This window comes from Schistocerca serialis, chromosome 4 (assembly GCF_023864345.2).
Source record: "Schistocerca serialis cubense isolate TAMUIC-IGC-003099 chromosome 4, iqSchSeri2.2, whole genome shotgun sequence".
In the NCBI taxonomy this organism is placed as follows: Eukaryota; Metazoa; Arthropoda; class Insecta; order Orthoptera; family Acrididae; genus Schistocerca; species Schistocerca serialis.
In genome coordinates, this window is record NC_064641.1 from 289365120 (window position 1) to 289388723 (window position 23604).

Here is a 23604-nt window from a genome sequence, read left to right on the forward strand (position 1 = left end):
GAGATAACTGATCAAAACTTGTCGTAAATAAAAAAATGATATAGCAGCTTTTACCGATTAGAAGATGTTATTCGGAACTTATCTGAGAGCTACGGAGCATTGTCTGCAATTTTTTTTACATATCTAGCACGGTGACAGTGTTGCCTGATGCTAGCGTGCACTCTTCTGAAGCCACAGGTCATGAGCTATAGCACTGGGCACTACCATTCAGTATGACGTTTACACGTTTAGTTTCCGCTCTCGTGGTCTCACAAACTTTTGAAGTATAGGAACTTCCACGTACGTCTTTACATATAAATACTGCTAAACACTGTTGGGCCACAATTCTCTTGGAACGAAACCATTTCTGCGGCCCAGAACTGTATCCGGTGAACTACACGTGCGAGAAAAAAAAAAAAAAAAAAAAAAAAAGAGAGATCGGCGATTCATCTGAGACAGTAACTATAACACGTGAATTTCTAACGAGTGCTTGCCAATTGTCTACAAGACCGATGAGATGCACAGCATTATTGTAATACGGCAAAAACAGGGCGATTGCGAGCTGTAACAAGTGGCTCGTTCACCGCTGTCCGACGCAGTCCGACAATACGAAGCCTACCGGGTCGCAGTCTATTTACGACTGCGCGCACACTGCACACTGACACACACTTCGTTGCCCTCCCCCGTTAGGCGACTGCCCCTCAGGTCTCCGCCTGGCTTCATATGGCGCTGACCTCCTCGCCGTCCAGGATGATGTCGGTGGAGTTGACGCGCAGCTGGCGCGGAGTGGGCACGCCCGCCGAACCGGCGGAGGAGCGCGGCGAGCTGCACTCGCGCAGGTGGCCGCAGGAGCCGTTGCGGCCCCCGGCGCCGCCCCCGACGCCGCCGGCGCCCTTGGGCCTCCGGCCGGGCACGGCGTCGCGGCGGCCGCCCGCCCCCGCCAGCGACGGCCGGCTCGAGACGCTCTCGTAGCCGCAGCGGCCGTCGGCGCAGCAGCAGCAGCAGCACGGCGTGCGGTAGTGCGCCGTCAGGATGCGCCGGAACGCCTCGCGGAACTCCGTGTTGAAGATGGAGTAGATCACCGGGTTGAACGCCGAGTTGGAGTACCCCAACCACGTCAGCACCTGGTTTAGAGGAAAGAAGAAATTTTCTGTGCAAGCTGGTTAATGTCATGTTCCGAGGCAAACACTTTTCGACTTCACATCAGAATTCTGCTCCGCAAGTTGCAAAGGTTTTTAATTTGCTGTACACCAAAGAGAGGAAAACAAAAAAAGCTACGGAATTACGAAATAATTACACAATCTGTGGCTCTGCATTGACGTCAGCTGTCTGCGACAAATGAAAATTTGTGCCGGACTGGGACTCGAACCCGTATTTCCAGCTTATCACGAGTAATCGCCTTAATCACTTCAGCTATCCAAGCAGGCCTCCATGGTCAATCCAGATTTCCATACATGTCTTATTCACAACCGTTATATTCGCACAATTCGTTATTCCCGCATAGGGGGACAGATATATCGTCATGTTAGCCCATCGAGTAATGGCTGCATCATTAATGGTTACTGTGTTTATATAGTGTCTGTATCTTCACAATACAATATCCTCTAGTCATGCATGTATGTTCCTGTCTAGCACAGATTTCCATGTGCCGCAAATAGCTGACGTCACCGCACAGCCACAGAATGCGAAACTATTTCGTAATGCTTACCGCATCTGTAATAGTCAGTGGCTGCGTCTGTTCTTTCAGACATCCGTGTGTTCTTGATGTTGAAGGACATTGTACTCAGAAGATACAGGCACTGTATAAACACAGACCTTGCAACCATCAGGAGTACAACTGCGGCGGCTACTGAGGAGGGAGTTGCCAAAATAATTCCCCTTGTTTTTTTAAAAATTATAATAAGATTGCAGTCGTGTAGTCGTAACTACGAGGCAGACACAAAACTTAATTACAGAAATAGGAACTCTTTGGCTGATACTTAAGGTATTTCAGTCCCCAGTCAACGTGATGGAAGCGGGCACCAACACTGCTTTGAAGTGTGTGCTACCACATGTGAACCAACTTGAGGAACATATCGGCAGTGGAAATGTTTTCATTCTGCCTGTGGTATAAATGAGACTTTGCACCCAGACAAGATGTTTGGCAGAAATCGGACTGTCGATTCACTTTTCGAATCAGTACAGAATTACCCTGGTAAATTCGCTTTGTATTTCCATTAATTAATTTGAACTTGAGGTTTCAGATTTATGACTTTCATTCTAAGAAAGTCGTTCCTTACAGAATCTACAGCCAATGTCATATTTTGCATTGCGAATTGCCTCTGTTATCAATGCAGGGTATAATGGGATGTTGTCAAATGGGAGAAGGGATAGAAAGTCAGTGTACAGGATACCATAACAAATAAACTAAATGTCAGTGTTGTGACTAATAACTCACAAGTCTGGAGTACTTTTAACCCGTAACTACATTGATGGGGTAGTTTATTAAACTACGCGCCACACTTTAGTGTACAGTTGCTTTCGTACTGCAGCACTGCCATTCCGTTTCTGTGTAATCTTAGTATCGGCTGTGCTTTTGCATTATCCAGGCGCGTTGTGACCAGCGACAATTATTTTCACAGGTAAGTACCATTTCGGACCGAAATCTACCCCACGAAGCTATAAGTGTTGCTTTTCTTTGTCTGTCAACACAAATTGTTTGTAATTGTTTTACACAGAATGGAACGATGTTTCAATAATGATCAAATTTTGGTGCTATTGTGAGCTTGTGAAGCCTGCTGACTCGTTGGATTCACCGGATTGTTTTCAAGCAGCCGAATTTAGTGACAATGAAACACAAATATCTGATCAAGAAACTGAGAATGAAATAGTGAACTATGAAGACGGAGAGGAAGAGAATATTCGCAAACACAGCCAAGAAATAGTAAGACAGTCTGGTGGCTTTTATGGAAAAAACCGTGATAAAAAATAATAGGAAGATAGTACATAGAGATTTTACAAATCACTTTGGCATGGCATTGATGGAAGGAAATATCAGACAGAAGAAAAAGATTTCCAGAAATTTTTCTTGGGTCTTGCAGACTGCAATGGAAAAAGTGCTATGCAGAAATTTTGAAAATGATAGCAGTGTCGACGAGTCTGCAGTGTACGTCCAAGTGGGACCGATTCAGCCAAAACGGGTCACTGTCACATATGTCCACGCTTTAAAGAAACCAAAACATGGTCTAAATGTCAAAAATACAAAGTACATTCTATTGACAAAAGATACACACTGACTGTGATGAACGAAACTAAGTTCTAAGTTGGTTTTTTCGTATACCTACTGTCATACTTTATTGAAATTCAGCGTTTACTGTTTCTTTAGAGTTTACTTAACGGATTTTGAAGTAGATTTTCTTCGTTTTGTAGCTCTAAAGACGCCAATGTTTATGTAAGAGCTTTAATTGTTGATAAGATCATGTTTCTTTCTTAATAAAGATTGATTTATCATAAATAGAACACTTTTTTCTATTGATACTTTGACAACAGTTTAGAGAAACAAAGAAGGAAATAAATTGCTGAAGGTTTTCGTTTTGGTCTCGAAACCTACCCCACGAAGATACGCAGTCTAAACAGCGAGTGTATTTAAGGGCTAACAATCCCTTTCTAAATGTACAGCAAGAATGGGTATAGTGGCCACCATAAGGAAAACGTTGCTCTTCACTGACATCATGTCACAGATAGGCATATGAAATATATCTGTAAAAACTGTATAAATTCCGTAATTATAAAACAATTCTATTATTATTAGAATCCTCACATTGCAGTGGGAAAGTGAGCTTAATTGAAGGTCTGAAAAGGGCCCATTTTTGTCTGGTTGCTACGCAAAGTGGCCAGAAATAGAAAAAAAGAAAATAAGACTCGGATGAAGTGGAATCTGGTTTTCTAAGGCTTATATTTGAATGACTCTTCTTAAACTGTGTCGCCGAGTCCTTACTTGCCACCTTTTTCTCTTTGTTGAATTAGTGTGCTCGATTATTCCACCCAGTAAGCTGAAATGCTGTAATATCTTCCTTTCATCTAAATTTATGGTTAAGGACTTCTTGTTCTTGTTCTTGGTGGAATACCCATCTGAAGTCTCCTAAATTCTTCTGTCTTCATTAGAGTTCTGCTTCAAATGCATTTCTTGAGACACTAAATAGTTTGGGTGCTGTAAGAACTCTTTTAAGTGTGTTTCTTGAGGCACTGAGTAGTTTGGATACTGTAACAAACAACATATTTTCTTCCAGTATTCAATGCCTGTTGCACAGCTTGGGAATCTTATTATTCGTGTAGTGAGTTTCTAAAGTATAACAATTTTATGGCTTCTTAACATACACTTGCAATAAGAGAACATCGTTTTTCACCAAGATGTTGACACACTAATGCCTCAATATGGTTATTTTACGAAATACTCTCGTTTTATTATCAATTCAGTTGTCTTGAAACAAATTAAATAAACTATAATTTATATGTTTTGGCACTTGACCACTTTTCTCTGTTATGTGACTGGCCACCACGCCGGACTGTACGTCACTGCGCTAAATATTGGGTGAATTCTACATTACATAACCTCAAAAATTCATAAACACGTGGTTTCGAAAGGCTAAAATACAACGTTTTACCAGCATAACAGCAATTAACTGTGACAATATATATTTTTCATACATCAAAGAAATTTATCGCTTGTCTTACATCAGACATAGAAAAAACACAAAACCAAAACCAAAGAATTCTCTTTGAACAGTTTTAAACGTTGGCCACCAGGCTGCAGCAGTCTCCAAGGCAATGAAACGAACTAGCCGCTTTATCCATCCTTACTCTAGTAGCAAAAATAATAGTAGTGGTTCAATTGAAGAAATAAGGAAATGTGTTAAAAATGTCATTTCACAACATTTTAAGCAACCAGAAGTAGCACCAGTGTCCTTCACTGAAATTAAGAAAATTATGAAAATTCTAAAAAATAATTGCTCGTATGGTATTCATGGAATTTTAGAATTCTGAAATGTTGTTCTGATGTAAGAAATAATGTCCTTAGTGGGACACATAATGCACTACTGTCACAGGGAATTTTTCGAGACATTAAAATATGCCATATTATTGTTAAACTCTTTACAAGAAAGGTTCCAAGAAAGACAATGTACTCAAGAATAGTCTCTCTTTTAAGTAGAAAAAGTCACAGTTTGGATTCCAGAAGGGTTGGTTCACTGAGATTGTTATTTATACATTCAACCACCAAATATTACAAGCATTAAATAATAAAATATCACCAGTTGGTATTGTTTGTGATCTTTACTAAGGATTTGATTCTGTAGAAGGTATTTCCTTCCTAGAAAAAGTCAAAGTTAATGGCATTGATATCTTCACACACAACTGGGCTGAATCATACTTAACAAATAGCATGCAAATAGTTGCGCTAATAATACAGCACTAGAAAGATATAAAATTTTAGTGACTGGAGATATCACAAAGGGAGTCCCACAGGTTTCAATTTTGGGTCCACCCCTGTTCATTCCATGTGTGACCTCCCACATAAAATTCAACAAGCAGAACTCATTTTTTCAGAAGATACTTGTGTTTTAGTGAATCCCATTAGAGAGAAAGCAAAATATGACACTGTTAATGATGTTTTTGAAAGAATTATTAAGGGGTTTTCTAGAAATGGACTCTCCTTAAGTTTTTAGGAAACACGCTATATTCAGTTTTGTATAACAAATAGAATCATAAGAAATAATGGTGTAGCTCACAAACAGAAGTCAGTAAATATGGCAGAATGCTCCAAGTTTTGGGTATACATATTGAGGAAAACTTGGAGTGGAGTAAGAGCAGTACTGAGCAACTAAAGCAATAAAGTTCACCTTCTGCTTTTCATGTAATTGCTAGTCTTTGAAACAAACGAATGCACCTCCTGACTTATTCTGCATATTTTTACTGAATAATATCGCATGGAGTAATTTTTTTGGGATAACATATTGCACAGAAAGAAAGTATTGATTTGGCAAAGCGAGCAGTATGTATTATATGTGGTGTCCACTTGAGGTCGTCGTGTAGCTACCTCTTCAAACAGTTAGCCATTTTAACTGCACCTTCACAATACATATGTTGGGTAATGAAATTTGTCACAAGTAATACACCACAATTTGAGAATTATAGTGATATTCATACCTACAACATTAGAGGAAAATAATGACCTTTATTACATATTATTAGAGCTGTCAATGACTGACGAAGAAGTTCATTATGCAGCAACAAAAATTTTTGATCAATTCCCATTAACAAAAAATATCTATCATGTAGCAAAGCAATTTTTAAATCTAGCCTGGACAACTCATGCTATTCTATAGTTGAGTTTCTATTTATAAACTGATTGCCTCCAAAAAAGGAACTAATTCTTGAGAGTTATTGCATGAGTAGGACCAAAAATGATGTATTGATTAATTTTAATATTAATAATGTATACATATTTTATAAATTTACTTGTTGCATATCATTTCGATGGAAGTATGGCAATGAGAGTGGTGTGCACGCATCATGGGTTGCTAAGTGGAAACACGATAACTTTCTTGAGGCGAACCTCCCTCTGCTGTCGATTCCAATCTTGCTGATGTCCTTGATACTTTGTAGGCTTTTCCTCTAACTCGAGCTACAAGATGCCAGAACGAAAAGTAGGAGGAAATCTTTTCTCCATTTTAAGTCCTCTTGAAAATCGATTTGGTGCCACATAGATCTAAAAATTAAAAAAAATTAAGAGATTAAGACAGAGCATTCTTGTTAACACTTGCATTCTTCTTTTTATATCGACTAATTCTTTGCGATTTTGTAAATGTATGACGTGATTGATTTATGTGTAGCATTGCTTAACGGTGTTTCCGTTCGTATCTGCTGTCAGATTTACATACTGTCGTGGTAATGACAAACTGTTTCTTTAGTATGAGACAGGACCTCACATATACACACTTCGGGTGTGTTTCTACAGCCTTGGTTGGTGGATGCGGCCACAACCGCCGTAAACGTTAGTCAGTAGCTAAGAGCACAAAACCCCCACTCCGTGCAGCCACTTCGGACCGTTGTTTGTTGATTCGAGATTAAATTGATTCTGGTCGTTCTACTAGCCGTGTCTGTCCGATACATTCGTATAGACCAGCATCCTGATGATAAGACCCTGTCTAAAAAAAATACTCATATAACTGGAAGAGGGTATCAGCATCAGGAGGTCTGTGTGTTTCTAAATAAAAGTTTTAGTGTGTGTGGTGAAGTAAGAGGGTCAGGTACTAGTGGAAGTAAACCTGAGAAGGTCGGTCGTAAGTCGTGTTTGGGTAGCTCGGTTGGTAGAGAACTTTCCAGCGACAGGAAAATCCATGTTCGTGTTCCTGTGCGACACACAGTGTTAATGTGCCAGGAAGTTTCTTATCAGTGCACCCTCCGTTGGAGAGTGAAAATTTCATTCCGTCTTCTTATTTCTATTAATCTATTGTTTGAAAAACGACGGTAAATCAATAAGTGTCCTCATCTTCATTCTAATCGTTTATAGCAGGTCTGGAAAAGCGTGGCTCGCACGATGTTACCCTCCAGTGAACGCTTGCCCGTTGAACTCTACTCGGGTGGCGCCACAGCCCTTTGTTCGTTTGTGTATCAGCAGTGAAGTGGGGTAGCGTGTCATCAACTTCTAAAGAGGCATCGGTGTGTCGTTATCCGCTCGCTCTAGGCGTTTTGTTCAAATTTACTCTTCTTATTTCTGCACTACCGCTCAAGTTGTCATTTTGTTTATTGCTATGGCTGTCATTCTAGTTTCTATTCTGATTATTTCTGTGGCTATTTTTCAATAACGGTTCTTAAGAATGTCGGTAAGAAAGAATACTGAAAAGGGCATTTTTAATGAGGAATGGGAGCTTAAGTATTTTTTATACGCAATTCAGATGAAAAATCTCAATGCTTAATATGTCAAGAATGTTTAACTCAAAACAAATGTAATAATCTAGCTTGACATTTCTGTTCGCTCCGTGAAGCAATACATAGGCGTTATTCTCATGATGAACGATGCCATTTTGTTGTCGATAAGTTAAAAAAAGAGGGTCGTTGCCTGAACAATCCAATTTAAAGGAAAGAGTTTCACAGAATCGTACGTCGTACACTTAAAATTAACTTAAGATCAGAAATGCATCAGCGTCGGTTTATAGTGTTAAATAGAAGTGGAGAAGGAATTTGGTTTCAATGATGCCACGGCACATTTTAAAACAGGTGCTTTGTCAGGTAACATCGTTAATTCGGGATATGATTCGTAACACAGAAAATAAACAACAATTTAATTGCAAACTGTTGGTACCGTTTCTTTGTGTGTGGACGAGAGTACTGATCGAACAAGTCTTAGTCAACTACTAATTTTGTTCGCTTAATAAAGAGCGGGTTTTTTGTACACGAAGAGTTACTCTTTTAAGTTCCGATACTCAGAATAACAGGTTTGGATATTTTAATGCAATTAAGAAGTGTGTTGACAAAGTTGGTGGTTTTAAAAAATGCTCAAATTTTTACCGATGGTGCACAAGCTGTGATTGGTAACGAAAATGGTTTCTTTGGTCAATTAAGAAAAGATGAAATAGTTTAACTTTTCATTGCATTATTGATCATTGTGGGAAATATGAGACTCCTGTCCTCAATGAAAGATGTACCGAAAACTACGAACGTTATACGATGAGGAAATAGATCTCTCTATCTCAGCGAAAATTTTGCAAGAAGTTAATATGGTATACGGAGACATACTTTTTCATTCCAAACTGCGTTAGCGGAGTGCAGGAAAATATTTAAGGTGTTTGTTTTGCATTTAGAATATAACTTTTCAAGTTTTTGAATAGAGAAGCAAAATCGCATAGTGGTACGGAATTTGAAGATTAACTGATGATGCATGTTTTTAATCAGAACCGGCATTTCTAACAGGTTTTACAAATTATTTACATAATTTGAATTCATGTTTGCAAGGAAAGGAACACACTATTTGCGATATGTTTACGGATATTAATGGATTCCGGTGTAAACATATGTTTTTTAAATTAAACTAAACAAGGGAAGTTTGTCTTATTTTCCGAGTTGCTGTGAACTGAAACAAGATTACACGAAAGTAAAATATTCGGGATTTATTCTATTACTGGTGAAGTCTCCAATGAGTCCCATGGTTATTTTTTGTTTTATAGAGCTCGATGTCAGTTTGTTTTATAGCTCAATGGAAATTAGTCCTCTTCAAGAATAAGTTACAAAATGATGCATTCATGCTATCCACAACAGAAAAAGATGCCGAAATTTTTAAATTATGCCACAATTTCAGTACCCAAAAAGAACAGATTTCGCTCTTAAATTATTTTTTTTTTTCAGGTCAATATACATTTGTGAAAGTACATTTTCTTCACTGCAGTGTATTAAATCTGCTGAATGTAACTGAGTGACGAATGAATCGGTGGAACATCAACTCAGGTTCACTACAACGCTATTTGCCGTCGAATTGCAGATCTTATCAAGATCAAAAATAAATCGAACCTAAATATTTGAATGTCTCATGATTGTAAACACAATAACGAAATAAAGATCAACGTTTTAGGAGTGTATGTCTTTGGGCATTTGCGTTTAGGAGTTGGTATTATAGCGCTTACGATCCACGACGACTGACAGTCATTCGTCACAGCGGTGTCGGGGCCTCGACGTCACTGCATGAGTCGATCTGAAGAGAGAAGCACCCTCTGGGGGGGGGGGGGGGGGAGATGACTCGCTAGCCGCGCCTTGCCAGGCCACTTCTATAGATCGCTACGAGGGGCTTTCAATAAGTAATGCAACTCATTTTAGTTCTGGAAGCAGGTTGGTTTTATTCGCGATTCAAATACACAATATTATTCCCCACTCTTTTGGCTGGAAAATCATGTTTTTCAATCTCCGTTCTGTGCGACGGGGTTACACAACCTTACTGGGAGGACATGTATGCCCGCATGATACCACTCTACCGTTCGGCGTCAGAGCTAATGTCTAGATGCATCAATAACCTCCACATCATCTTCCACTTCCCGCGCAGTGCATCCTTCATTGGACCAAACAGGTGCAAGTGAGAAGGTGCGAGATTCCGGCTGTGGAGTGGATGAGGAAGAACAGTCCAATGGAGCTTTCTCAGCTCCTTTCAGGTCTGCGTAAGTGTGTGAGACCTAGCGTTGTCACGGAGAAGGAGAAGTCCGTCTGAATCCGTTGATCGCCTCAAATGACAGTGTCCGCGCGTTCCGACATTGCAGGAGTCACAGCTCCGTGCGGTTGGCCGGTACGGTCGAGATCGGACAGTTTTGCGCGACCTTGTTGCGATGATGATTTCCAAATGTCCCACAGCAAATCCTATATTTTTTAAACCGAAATTGGCCTAGAAAAAAAGGGTTGCATTGCTTATTGATGGTTCCTCGTGGTGTGGCTTAGTGCTCTCACCAGCCACTAGATAGCACCCTGCTCTTCGACCACAACAATTTTCACAGATGTGACATCTTCTTTGTGCTCTTTAGAAGTAAATATGACTGCGCCACTCTCCGTTTGCACTAATTAAACACAGTGACTCGCAATCCGTTTTCCGAATCCATAGAAGACTCTGAGGGCAATATGGGCCCAATGTCGTACTACACGCCAGAAAGGCATCTGGCCCAGACGGTATCCCCGTAAGATTTTATGTTGACTATGCTACAAACATAGCACCATTCTTATCCGTCATCTATCAGAGATCATTGGAATTGCGGAAAGTTCCACGGGACTGGAAGAAGGCCCAGATCATGGCTATCTATAAAAAGGGTAGAAAATCAGATGCACATAATTACCGACCAATTTCACTGACGTCCATTTGTTGTAGAATCATGGAACATATTTTGTGTTCAGATATAATGACGTTTCTAGACTCTGAGAAGCTCGTCTGCAGAAACCAGCACGGTTTTAGGAAACAGAGGTCGTGCGAGATACAGCTGGCCCTCTATGTGCATGATATACAAGAGGCTCTAGATACCGGCTCCCAGGTTGATCCGATATTTCTCGACTTTAGAAAGGCGTTCGAATCAGTTCCTCACTGTCGCTTGCTACAAAAAGTGCGCGCTTACGGTCTATCCGATGATATATGCTGTTGGATAGAAAGTTATCTAACAGACAGACAGAGAGCAGTATGTCGTCCTGAACGGGGTGACTTCAACAGAAACAAGCGTAACTTGAGCTGTACCCCAGGGAAGCGTAATAGGTCCGCTGCTTTTTACGATTTACATAAACGATCTGGTTGATGGTATTGACAGCGGCATTAGATTGTTTGGCGATGATGCTGTAGTCTACAGGAAAGTAGTATCACACGAAAGTTGTGAACAAATCAATGAGAATTTGCAGAATATAAATGGGTGGTGTAATGACTGGCTGTTATCTCTCAATATTCAGAAGTGTAACCTACTGCGTATAAAAAGGCGAAAATCCCCATTAATGTACGAGTACAAAATAAACGCCCAGTCTTTGGAAGCGGTAACGTCCGTCAAGTATCTGGGTGTGACTATTCGAAATGATCTCAAATGCAATGATCAGATTACCCAAGTAACCGGTAAGGCGAACTCTAGATTGCGGTTTATTGGTAGAATCCTGAAGCGATGCAGTCCTTCAACAAAGGAAATTGCTTACAATACGATAGTTCATCCAGTCTTGGAGTATTGTTCGTCTGTGTGGGATCCTTACCAGTTGGGTCTGATTCAAGAGATTGAGAAAGTCCAAAGAAGAGCGGCAAGATTCGTGACTGGTACATTTAGCCATCGAGAGAGCGTTACAAATCTCATAGAAAGTTTGAAGTGGGACTCACTTGCAAACAGAAGGGACTGCTCACTAAATTCCGAAATCCGATCTTTACCGAGGATGTAGAGCATATATTGTTACCACCAACTTTCAAATCGCGCCATGATCACCATTCAAATTTAAGGGAAATAAGAGCTCATACTGAGGCATTCAGAAGTTTTTCCCTCGCGCGATCAGCGAGTGGAACAGAGGGGGGAGGGGGGGGGGGGAGAAATATGACTTTGGCGCGAATTGTGCCCTCCGCCACACATCGCTTGATGGCTAGCGGAGTATATATGTAGATGTAGACTGCACTTTACACGTGGATTGAAGAATTCAAAAGCGGCTAAAAAAAGTGAAGGACTAGGAATGAGCTGAACGTCCAATCGGAATGAGCAAGCCATTGCCGTGATTTTGACAAGTTCAAGAGGAACATGAAAAGAACTCGAAGTAGAGTACATGTGCAAAGACGGGAATTGCTGCAGGTACTCGACTGCCTTGCGAATGAAGGTGAAATGTTTCTGAAACAAATCACTTCTGGAGATGAAACATGGGTTCATCGTTTTGAACCACGAAGCAAAATGCCCGGGCATGGAGTGGAAACGGGCCGGAGCTCCAGCCATAAAGAAATTCAAGAGCCAGCTATCTGTCGGAAGAGAGTTGGCCAGAGAATTTTGGGACGCAGAAGTGCTCATTTTTGTACTATCACCTGGAAAATGTACCTTGCAACGAGATGAAGCATGCATTTAGAAACAAATGCGGAGGTCTAACGGCAAAAGGTTGGTTTCCTCTTTTCCGCCCGTCCACAAATCGCCACTCTTACCATTCACACTCTTCACAGTACACATCCTGCAGACAGTCTTAATCTCATCTTATTGGGTTTCCATTTGTATGGCATGCTTAAACATCGTTTAAGAGGTCATCGATTAACCTTCGATGTAGAGATGAAGGAAGCGGTATATGCGAGTACGTGGATAACTGCTCTCTGACGGTATTGCAATGCTTGCGCATAGGTACAGCAAGTACGCGGAAAATCAGTGTGACTATACTGAAAAAAGACGTCGTTGTAGATTTTATAGTGTTGCAAGAGATTAAAAAAGTTGTGGAGTTGCTTTTGTCACCCTCGTACAGGGGTCGGACAAAAATACAGAAAAAACAGCGAGAAATGCATGCTCGAATAAAAAATGCAATTACTAAACAAGTCTGCTGATTGAGCTGTTGTATTTGACTAGGAACGGTACCTGTACAACGTCCTGAACACATCGCACGTGTCTGTCGTGATCAGAACAGTGTTCTGTGCTGATGTCATTTAGTCACACCGTTCCAACTTCTGGCAGAGTTTACGTTCCAATGGCAGGGTTCGCTGATGACTTCGGCAGCCATATTTTTGTATTCCATGAACCACAGGGCTACTGTGCAAGGACTCATTACTACCAAGGATTATGTGGCTATGTTGGTTGATTAGTTTCATTCCACGATAAAAAGTTTGTTTCCCAAATCTCGTATCTGTGTTCCAAGGTGAAAGAGCCCCTGCTGACATAGCTCACATTTTCCGTGACTGTTTCTATGAGCACGAGGATGAACTATCGCTTCTCACCTGGTGATGTCAGTCACCAGATCTCAACGTTACGTCCCACAGTGATGCGCTTTGAAGAGAAGGTTGCACGATCGCTATCCACCACTGTTGTCGTCACGTGAACTTGTCACTGTTTGGCGAGAGGAGTTTCTAACGTCGATCAGTTGTAGAATTTTGGAACATGTATTATGTTCGAGTATAATGACTTTTCTGGAGACTAGAAATCTACTCTGTAGGAATCAGCATGGGTTTCGAAAAAGACGATCGTGTGAAACCCTGCTCGCGCTATTCGTCCACGAGACTCAGAGGACCACAGACACGGGTTCCCAGGTACATGCCGTGTTTCTTGACTTCCGCAAGGCGTTCGATACAGTTCCCCACATTCGTTTAATGAACAAAGTAAGAGCATATGGACTATCAGACCAATTGTGTGATTGAATTGAAGGGTTCCAAGGTAACAAAACGCAGCATGTCTTTCTCAATGGAGAGAAGTCTTCAGAAGTAAGAGTAATTTCAGGTGTGCCGCAGGAGAATGTCGTAGGACCGTTGCTACTCACAATATACATAAATGACCTTGTGGATGACATCTGGAGTTCACTGAGGCTTTTTGCGGATGATGCTGTGGTATATCGAGAGGTTGTAACAATGGAAAATTGTACTGAAATGCAGGAGGATCTGCAGCGAATAGACGCATGGTGCAGGGAATGGCAATTGAATCTCAATGTAGACAAGTGTAATGTGCTGCGAATACATAGAAAGAAAGATCCCTTATCATTTAGCTACAATACAGCAAGTCAGCAACTGGAAGCAGTTAATTTAATAAATTATCTTGGAGTAGGCATTAGGAGTGATTTAAAATGGAATGATCATATGAAGTTGATCGTCGGTAAAGCAGATGCCAGACTGAAATTCATTGGAAGAATCCTAAGGAAATGCAATCCGAAAACAAAGGAAGTAGGATACAGTACGCTAGTTCGCCCACTGCTTCAATACTGCTCAGCAGTGTGGGATACGTACCAGATAGGGTAGAGATAGAGATAGAGATAGAGAAGATCCAACGGAGAGCAGCGCGCTTCGTTACAGGATCATTTAGTAATCGCGAAAGCGTTACGGAGATGATAGATAAACTCCAGTGAAAGACTCTGCAGGAGAGACGCTCAGTAGCTCGGTACGGGCTTTTGTTGAGGTTTCGAGAAAATACCTTCACCGAGGAGTCAAGCAGTATATTGCTCCCTCCTACGTTTATCTCGCGAAGAGACCATGAGGATAAAATCAGAGAGATTAGAGCCCACAGAGAGGCATACCGACAATCCTTCTTTCCACGAACAATACGAGACTGGAATAAAAGGGAGAACCGATAGAGGTACTCAAAAGTACCCTCCACCACACACTGTCATGTGGCTTTCGGAGTATGGATGTAGATGTAGATATAAGATTCTCTTGAAAACCAAGCAGGGCCTGCATTTATCCATTCAGAGAAGAGTTCAAGCTGTTTTGAATGCCTACAATTTTCTTACCGGTATTACGCGTGGACGTACGTCGTGATTTTGGTGGTAGCACATTCTTGGCTGCCCCCTGTGTATAGGCCACGAAGTATGTGACGTAGAATGTACGAATAAGTAAAGGGCTGACCTTGAATACGAATCCTGGTATGCAGGTCTTGCAGAAGGCAGCTACGATGTTGACGCAGAAGAAGGGCACCCAGCAGATGAGGAAGACGCCCATGATGACGCCGACGGTGATGGCCGCCTTGTGGTCGGACACGTGGTACGGCGACGAGCTCATGGCGGCGATGGGCGGCTGCTGCTTGCCGCCGGCGCCGGCGTCGGCCGAGTCGGCCGTCGCGCCGAAGTTGGTGCTGGCGGCGGCGGCGGGCAGCGGCCGCGTCACGGCGCGGATGTTCTTCACGTGCTTCTGCGCGTACAGGTAGAGGCGGCAGTAGATGCCCAGCATCACCAGCGTCGGGAAGTAGAAGCTGATGCACGAGCTGACGACGGCGTACGTGGGCGTGAGGTCGAGCGCGCACGTGGGGTGCTCGGTGGCGCCGTCGTGGTAGGTGAGCGGCTGCGGCGGCCGGTGCAGGCCCAGCGAGATGGGCAGGAAGGAGATGAGCGCCGCCAGCAGCCAGATGGCCGCGATGCTCGCCACCGCCACGCGCCGCGTCACCCACCGCCCGTACCTGCCGGCACCGGCACCGACAGCTGCAGCCCGGCTCCGAACTGGAAACGTGCTCACACAGGTACACAGCTCTCACTACTGTCGAGCCGCCTATGAAACTATCTGACAGGTAGAAGCGCTACTGCCGGCTTTCAGCTACGTAACTCTAAAACCTGCACGTGGAAACAATTGGCGCCTATATAACTGCAGGAACACGAAGCTGCAACTCCCAGCCCACTGCAGCTGTATGAGATCCTCTTAGGTCGACTCGACAATGGTTACGTCACCATCAGTTGCATGTCAATTGTGCGTAAGTGCAGTGCTTGCCGGAAGGCAAAGCTCGTCTTGCAGGGTGGAAGTAGTCAAGTAAATGAAAACGTGAATTATTCATAGGCTTCCATTCGAAAGGATGCGTAACGCTGTTTAATGGAAAAGGAAAGACGGAAGAGAAACGTTTTGAAGCAGGAAAAAAAAATCCGTTTTCTCTGAAAAGCTGCAATAGGAGGTCAAATTTTCTTACTAGAAGCAGAATATCACAAGGTGATGTATTTTATCTGAAAACGTTTTTATATCTGTTGACCGCTAAATTTCTGGACGTTAATGATTCTACAAATACACGGGGGTCTGGTTAGCTGTTATAGCAGAGGTGGTGCTTGTACCGTGAACATTTGTAAGGGGCATGTGGAAAAAACGAAGGAAAGAAAGTGACAGTTGGATGTTCGGTCAAAGTCGAGTCGTGGATGTCAGAGACGAAACAAGTGTTCGGATTGGAGACGGATACAGAAGGAAATCAGTCGTAGAATTCGCCTGAAGAACATTATGGAAAACTGGATGGTTAAATGGATATTTGTACAGATGAATCCCAATCCGTACACTAATACTTGTCGGCCTGTGAGATGGAATCAGACGCTAGACTGTAGCACACTCATGTGCAGCAAGGCAATAATAAAAAATTCTGCATGGAAATGCGCATATCAGCCATACATGTTATTAAACAAAATACGAGCTTACGGTGTTTCGGAACACTGTGCGTACGGAACAAATTAAAGTGGAAAGGCCATATAAAACAAATCGTAGGGAAGGCAGATGCCACACTAAGATTCGTTGGAAGAATCAGTAGAAAGGAAACAGCTTGCAAAAAGCTCGATCTACCGATACCTGAGTGCTACTCGACACTGAGAGCATTAATGGCACGTGTGGCGGGCGGCAGCGTATGTTGTGATACAGAGCACGCATAATTGTGTCAATACATGCCGCGGACGTGATTTAGCAAATTAAACAAATTAAGAGTTGATTGTGTATTGTATTCTTGTGATTGGACCTGTGTTTCCATCTGTACGTTAGCATATTGTTGTATCATTGCTTTACGTGAATCTAATGAGCTGTCTTCCACGTTCTGTGTAGGAAGATATTCAGCGTTGGTAGCTTCGTAGTGTCGTCTGTATTCGATGGAAAAGTTCTCGGGTGTCGGTAGTAGCAGTAGAGAAAGGAGTAGTTAAAGACTGTATTACTGATCGTAAATAATTAAAGTATTCTTTGGCACTGATAGTTTTTTCTGATTCTGGCAGAGCATCAAAGGTTTTAAAGTGTATGTTGTTGTCTGGTGGCGCATTCTTCTGCCAGATTCAATTTTTTATGTGTCTGATCTTGTTCTTTTGTTGTCAAAAGGATATTTCGTGCATGCTTAATTCGACACTGCATAAATGCTTTCGGCACACACTGCTGGAAAGAAATAGTACACCCTATTAGAGGTTTCCAGTTTCCTCAAAATTTATTGTTGCAATAGTACATACGGATTACATGAAAGGATTACATTTACAGATCAACAGCACAAGTGGTTCTGAGGTATCAGGCACCGAACCATGCTGAAACATTCGTATTAGAACGTGTGGCAATACGGGCGCTGACACTGTCATCCAGTTCATCATACAGACGGAGAATACTGTCCTGGCACACGTCGTTATGCCACGCTTGCTTGACCTGTTCACGCAGTTCTGTTAGATTTGTCGGCTGACGAGCATCACGAGTCATTTCCCTTGCCATCATATCCCACGGTTGCTCGGAGGGTGACACGTCTGGAGATCGTGACGGCGAGGGAAGTTGCTGCATATGTTGCAGAGCGTACTGAGCTTCACGGACAGTGAGTCGGTAAGCATTATCCTGTTGGAACAACACATCACCTTCTTATCGCAAGAACGGATCTAACAACATTCTGCACTTACCGAGCGCTGATTGGCGTCCCCTTAAGGCCACAATGTTACCATTTTCAAACTTGCTCACTTTGCTGCATGAGCTACGAGTGCGGTCGCTGTGGCATGGTTGCCTGCTTGCTTCACACATTTGTACCACACTGAGCCTTCTGTCTGTGAGCATTCCCTATTAACGAGAAGAGAAAGCTGGCGCTCGCCACTACCCTATCTGTTGGCGGGCGACGTTGTAACCATTATCAATACACTACTACCCCCCAGGTGTAATATGCCGTCATCGGATCAAAATCGATGTCGTATTTCCAATGTACTAATTTTTTCCCGGGCACTGTTTATTTATTTTATTACAAGTGGTTTCTGTTCTGTTATCTGAAGCAATTAATGGTAAATAAAGTAATTGATAAATTAAGCACCACGATTGCACAGCTCCAGCCCGAACCTCACTCCACCTAAATACTACACTACTCAAGCGAAATGTGTGAAGAGTTGTATAGGATTGTTATTTGGTGCATGGACAGTCAGATGACTTTGAACGTAAATAATTGTAATGTATTGTGCATGAAGAGACGACGCTACAAGAAAGCCGTTGCGTATTACAGGGAGGCTTACGGCTGGAATTCCAAAAGGGTACGATCCAAGTACAGTCAGTGAACGTGCTAATTGTTCCCAAAAATGCCTCGTGGAACGACCGTGACGTGACTCTGAAAAATTACATCTCTTACGGGCCGGCCGCGGTGGTCTAGCGGTTCTAGGCGCGCTGTCCAGAACCGCGCGACTGCTACGGTCGCAGGTTCGAATCCTGCCTCGGGCATGGATGTGTGTGATGTCCTTAGGTTAGTTAGGTTTAAGTAGTTCTAAGTTCTAGGGGACTGATGACCACAGTAGTTAAGTCCCATAGTGCTCAGAGCCATTTCACCCCCCATTTGACCCATCTCTTACGGAAGTTTATCGACAGTCGTTCCACCGTCTTACGCAAGACATCAAAATTTAAGTTTCACGTGTCGTCCCATACAAAGGCATTTGGCAAAAAGAGTGGCGCATTGTCTAAAGAGAGTGCATGCTCTGCACCTCCTACAGACTCAGCTATGCTGCGGTACGGGCAACAGGTGCGTCACTGTGTGGGGTGAAATGGCACGGCAGCTGCAAACGGCCGCCACATTCGAAGTACAAGAGGCAAAACGTCTAAACTGCACACCGACTCACTGTGAAAGTCTGGTGGTGTTGGGATCAAGTGAAATGCCGCGTCCAACGTAGCGAAATGGTGCCGACAATTTGAGCAAGGCGGCACAGATGTGGGTGACGCTGATAGGGTAGGAAGGCCAAGGATACCTACAGCGACTACGGGTGACAGACGACGATGGTGAGACAATCGACGAACTGATTTGCAGCAGTCGCTGATTCTCCGACGGTGAAGGCGTTCAGACAGTGGTTCTCGAGTGCTTCGTGACCGAGGTGCGGATTGTCGTATTGTTGAATGACTGGTAGTACATTCCGACAGTTCTTTCCATTTGTTGCAAACAGACTTCGAGAAGAAGTACACAGCAGTTACGAATCTTCGAGCACCAAAGCTAAGATCGCAACCAAAAGTACACTACGAAGGTTGTCTGAGTCACCAGATCGTGAACTGAAGGAACATAGCAAATTACAAAATTACAAACAATCTTGACCAGATAATAACCAAGGTATACACATAGACCGATAATATTCAGTAAAAAACAATCAGCAGCTATCTCCCATTCTGCCTAACTAGTATCGTATGACATTACAAACCTACACTCAAACATACCTATCCAAGAGTAAGTCAGCAAGTCAAACCTCATAAAACATATAAATCTGTCATAGCCTGAAAGTGTTGAATCCAAGGACCTTCTTGAACCAGCACTAAATTATAATTATTCCTCATTTAACAATAAAATTTACATGCAACATTAAGGTATCACAGAGGACTCAAGTATAGTTGGTAAAATTGCCAATACGTCTAAATTAACGACCTTGAGTAAAGTACTGTTACTATAAAATCAAGCTCTAGGGATAAAATTATTTGCTATAAACGTTATGTCTATGACATACTGCTCCTCGTAGTTGCAAATTATTTTAACATGCTCGATGCACTCAATAAACAGGATGGAAATGTAAAATCCACTTACATAATAATGGAAACAATGGCAGCATCAACTTCCTAGACTCGATCTTCAGTACAAAAAAAGTAACGTACACATCTTCAAAGTCCACAGAAAACCGACAACAACAGGCATCATCTTACACAGCTCACCTTACCACCATACGACACACAATTATGCTGCATACAGAGCCTAGTTAACTCATCGAGCAGTAAACCAATAGACAAATATGCGAAGATGGACGAACTCAGAAAAATCAAACAAATCGCTGCAGCAAATGGCTATAATGAACCATTTATTGACAACTTCACCCAGAAAAGAAAAACAATAATAAACCAGTTCCCTTACACGAAATGAAAGAGAAAACCACTACTCACGTTTTATCAAATACAAACTCTCCTACAAACTAGCAAACATTTGCGGACCACATAACATTAACGTTGCCTTCATACCAGATACCAAACAGCAATACACACTGAGACGCAACGTAAAGGCACAGAGAAACATACAAATAATCAGGCATTTATAAAATGGTATGTAGTACATGCGGAACCCCTCTATGTAGGCCAAGCTGGGTGAGACCTCCAGAAAAGATGCAATGAGCGTGTAAATGCCAACCAGAATCTGTTTGAACAAAAATGCGATGATGAAAGCACTGAAAATCACAGAAAGAAAAGTGCTAAGGGAAACTTTGGGACCAGTTAAAGAGAAAAACAATACAAAAGATGTCGTAATAGTGAAAGTTATACACATATTGAAAAAATTACAGAGATAATTAGAAAAAGAAAATAATCCTCTACGGCCACATCCAAAGGATGAATCCTAACATACTGGGAAACAGCTGTTTACTCACTTTGTCAAATTAAAAATGGATGATGTATGGTGCAAAGAAGTTGGGAGGAACATGGATGAACTTTAATTTGCTGCACAACGTGTTGGGGAATGACTTCCACTCGGAAGCAAATTACAGGACCCCAAAATTTTCCATGAAAAACCTAAGAACAAGATAGGAGCCACTTGAACAGAAGAAAGGAGAGTGGAACATGGAGAAATGATGAGAGAAATGTGGAACAAAAGAAAGGAGAAACAGTTGAAATAATTATAGTTCATAGCGCCTCATCCATAAAAAAAGAAGAACAGAGATCTACCGCACAAATAATTACAATAAATTATCAGTAGCCAACCACGTAAAGGAAACTGGCCACCCACTCCGTGATGTCGTGAATGACCTCCATATATTACATAAAATGGGCAAAGGACACCAAACTGACTTATATGAGGAATTAGAAAAAAATCAGAAATTTTGATTCGTGGCACAATACATGTTAACACGTTTCATATGAAAAGCTAGAGAGCAACAATACAAATTTTTTTGAAAGTTTCTCCAATGTTCTACGCCTATTCTATTGAAAATATTGATTTTAACAATAAAAATTGTCTTTAGCAAGTAATCATATTATTTAATATGTGCCATGACATAAATGCATTTAGATATAAATATGTTTCGTCTTCACTGTGTATTACTATCTAAGCAATTGAAATTAGTTTATTTTAGCAGTTTTTGGAATGACGTAAACATCTGTATGTGAAAGTATGAAACTGTGACGTGTTTTTCACTGCGCTCTGTGTGCCAAACAATTAAATTTCCAATAAAAGTCTAAGTAACTGCGCTATTAAAATATCTAAACGTGCAAATCACTTAATGAACACACTAAAAGATATGCATATTCCTGTACAGGACTGTATTTCAACATATAACCTCACTGCCACACAAAACAAATGTACTTAACCACATTTCAGATTAATGTTATCTACATTTAATAAGAATGCAGCTGAAAATTGCAACTTGCTGCCGAAATGCGTCGTGCTAATTAAATATTAGTAAAAAAGTGACTCAAGCAGCATAGATTATTTCATAAATTTAGAATACAGCCGCAGTTCTCAAAAAAATTCCGTATGACACGAACGAATTGAAGATAAACCTGTTAAAGCGCAGTGAAGGTATGTGATGTTTATTCAGTTATCGCGTCGTCTTTTAATATCTCGGCTGATATTAACTTTCCACTGTCTAAAAATGTCATCAATATACATATGAAAAAGTGTGGGAGATAAACTGCCCTCCTCTGTTACGTTGTGGTACGCACTGCAGCTGCAGACGATAATGTGTCGCATCCAATACGAAATTTGTGTTTTTTTGTAGAAAAAAATAAGAAGGCTGCTAAGACAGGGTGCTGCACGTTCTTGTGAGCGTTTATGCAGGCTACGTAGGGTAGTGACGGTATGAGAATAGTGAGACTCAGCGATCGCGAAGGGTGTTAACGTGGTGAACAGCGACATTGAACTCTTGCACTCACAGGTAATAAGATTTAAATATGTTGGTATTGAACCGTCCAGCAGCTGAAATGTCGGAATGGAGGATAGAGAATAAGTAACAAAAGCAAACTAAGTGACAGGCTATTTAAACGATCCAGTTAGGAAAAACAAATATTTGCGAGACCATGACGTACACAGCTGAGACAAGAACGTCAAAAACTAGAAGACTTTTGGAAACCTCAGAAATGAAAAATCTGCTGAGGATTGTAGGGAAGACCGTGGGAGGTAGAGAGAGAAATGAAAGGATTAGAAAAGAATATTAAGTGAACTCCATTATGACTGGGTACGTATGAGGTAGCATGCCGGCCGAAGTGGCCGTACGGTTCTAGGCGTTACAGTCTGGAACCGCAGGACCGCTACGGTCGCAGGTTCGAATCCTGCCTCGGGCATGGATGTGTGTGATGTCCTTAGGTTAGTTAGGTTTAATTAGTTCTAAGTTCTAGGCGACTGATGACCATACAAGTTAAGTCGCATAGTGCTCAGAGCCATTTGAACCATTTGAGGTAGCACGAATGAAAGGAACACAAAGACAGTTTGGTTGACTGGAAGATTGAACTCGCAAGAAATAATTTACAATACGGTAAGGGAGATATAGGCAGTCCAAGGAAAAATGATGGAGTGTCAACCATAAGGTAGACTAAGGCTTAGTGAAGGAAACGGGCTTTGACCTAGCAAGAAAGGAACACTGGACATTATTGAAAGCTGGTATAGAGTGGTTAGCGAATTCGGAGTGCCTGCTGTACCGTTTCCGATTGTAGTTAAGGTGCTCTTTCAATTTCCCTATCTGCTTCCCAAGTTATCGACGAGCAGATAAGGAAGCAAGGCTAGTAACCCGGTTAGGTGAGGTAGCCGACCGCGACGTATGTCTATTATGGCAGTGCTACCTGCACCGGAAGTGCTCTATACTCACAAAAGTAACGGCGTCTAGACGTAGGCAACAGAAAATCTGAGACCTCTCTGGCTTTAAATGAGTGGAGACTGTAGAAGCGTTGTTAGTTCGAGCATGACTGCAAATTGTGATGGGAGCAACTGTACCCGCAGATTTGCCACATTCTAGGCGCCATCACCATCGTTAAATATCATAATAATGGATGAAAATCAATATTCACACAACTATATATTAAATATTGAAGAAAATGCTTCATAACGACAGTAGGGGTGACGTAAACAACACTAGAAGTGAATAACTAGTCCGACATCAGTTACATAATCTATGTGATGATCCCCTAGAAATGTCTGATCGTGAGGTACGATTAAATTGTTAAAGAGACTATACCAGTGGCACAATGATGATTCATTAGCCTGACAACTACTCACCCTGGAAATAGCACGTTCTCTATACCGGTGACATTGTTCATCATTTCCATTTTTC

General features: G+C 41.8%; 1 protein-coding gene across 1 annotated transcript in view; it reads right to left on the bottom strand.

Moving 5' to 3' along the window:
* Nucleotides 1–495: 495 nt before the first annotated feature.
* The window catches only part of LOC126473905 (dopamine receptor 1), a 1120871-nt gene continuing 1097762 nt past the window's right edge, over nt 496–23604 (bottom strand). Inside the window, exons 5-6 of the mRNA XM_050101248.1 lie at nt 15008–15554; nt 496–1103 (exon numbers count right to left, since the gene is read on the bottom strand). Coding sequence (XP_049957205.1) covers nt 699–1103; nt 15008–15554 — 952 coding nt within the window. The 3' untranslated portion in view covers nt 496–698. The remainder of the gene's footprint in view (nt 1104–15007; nt 15555–23604) is intronic.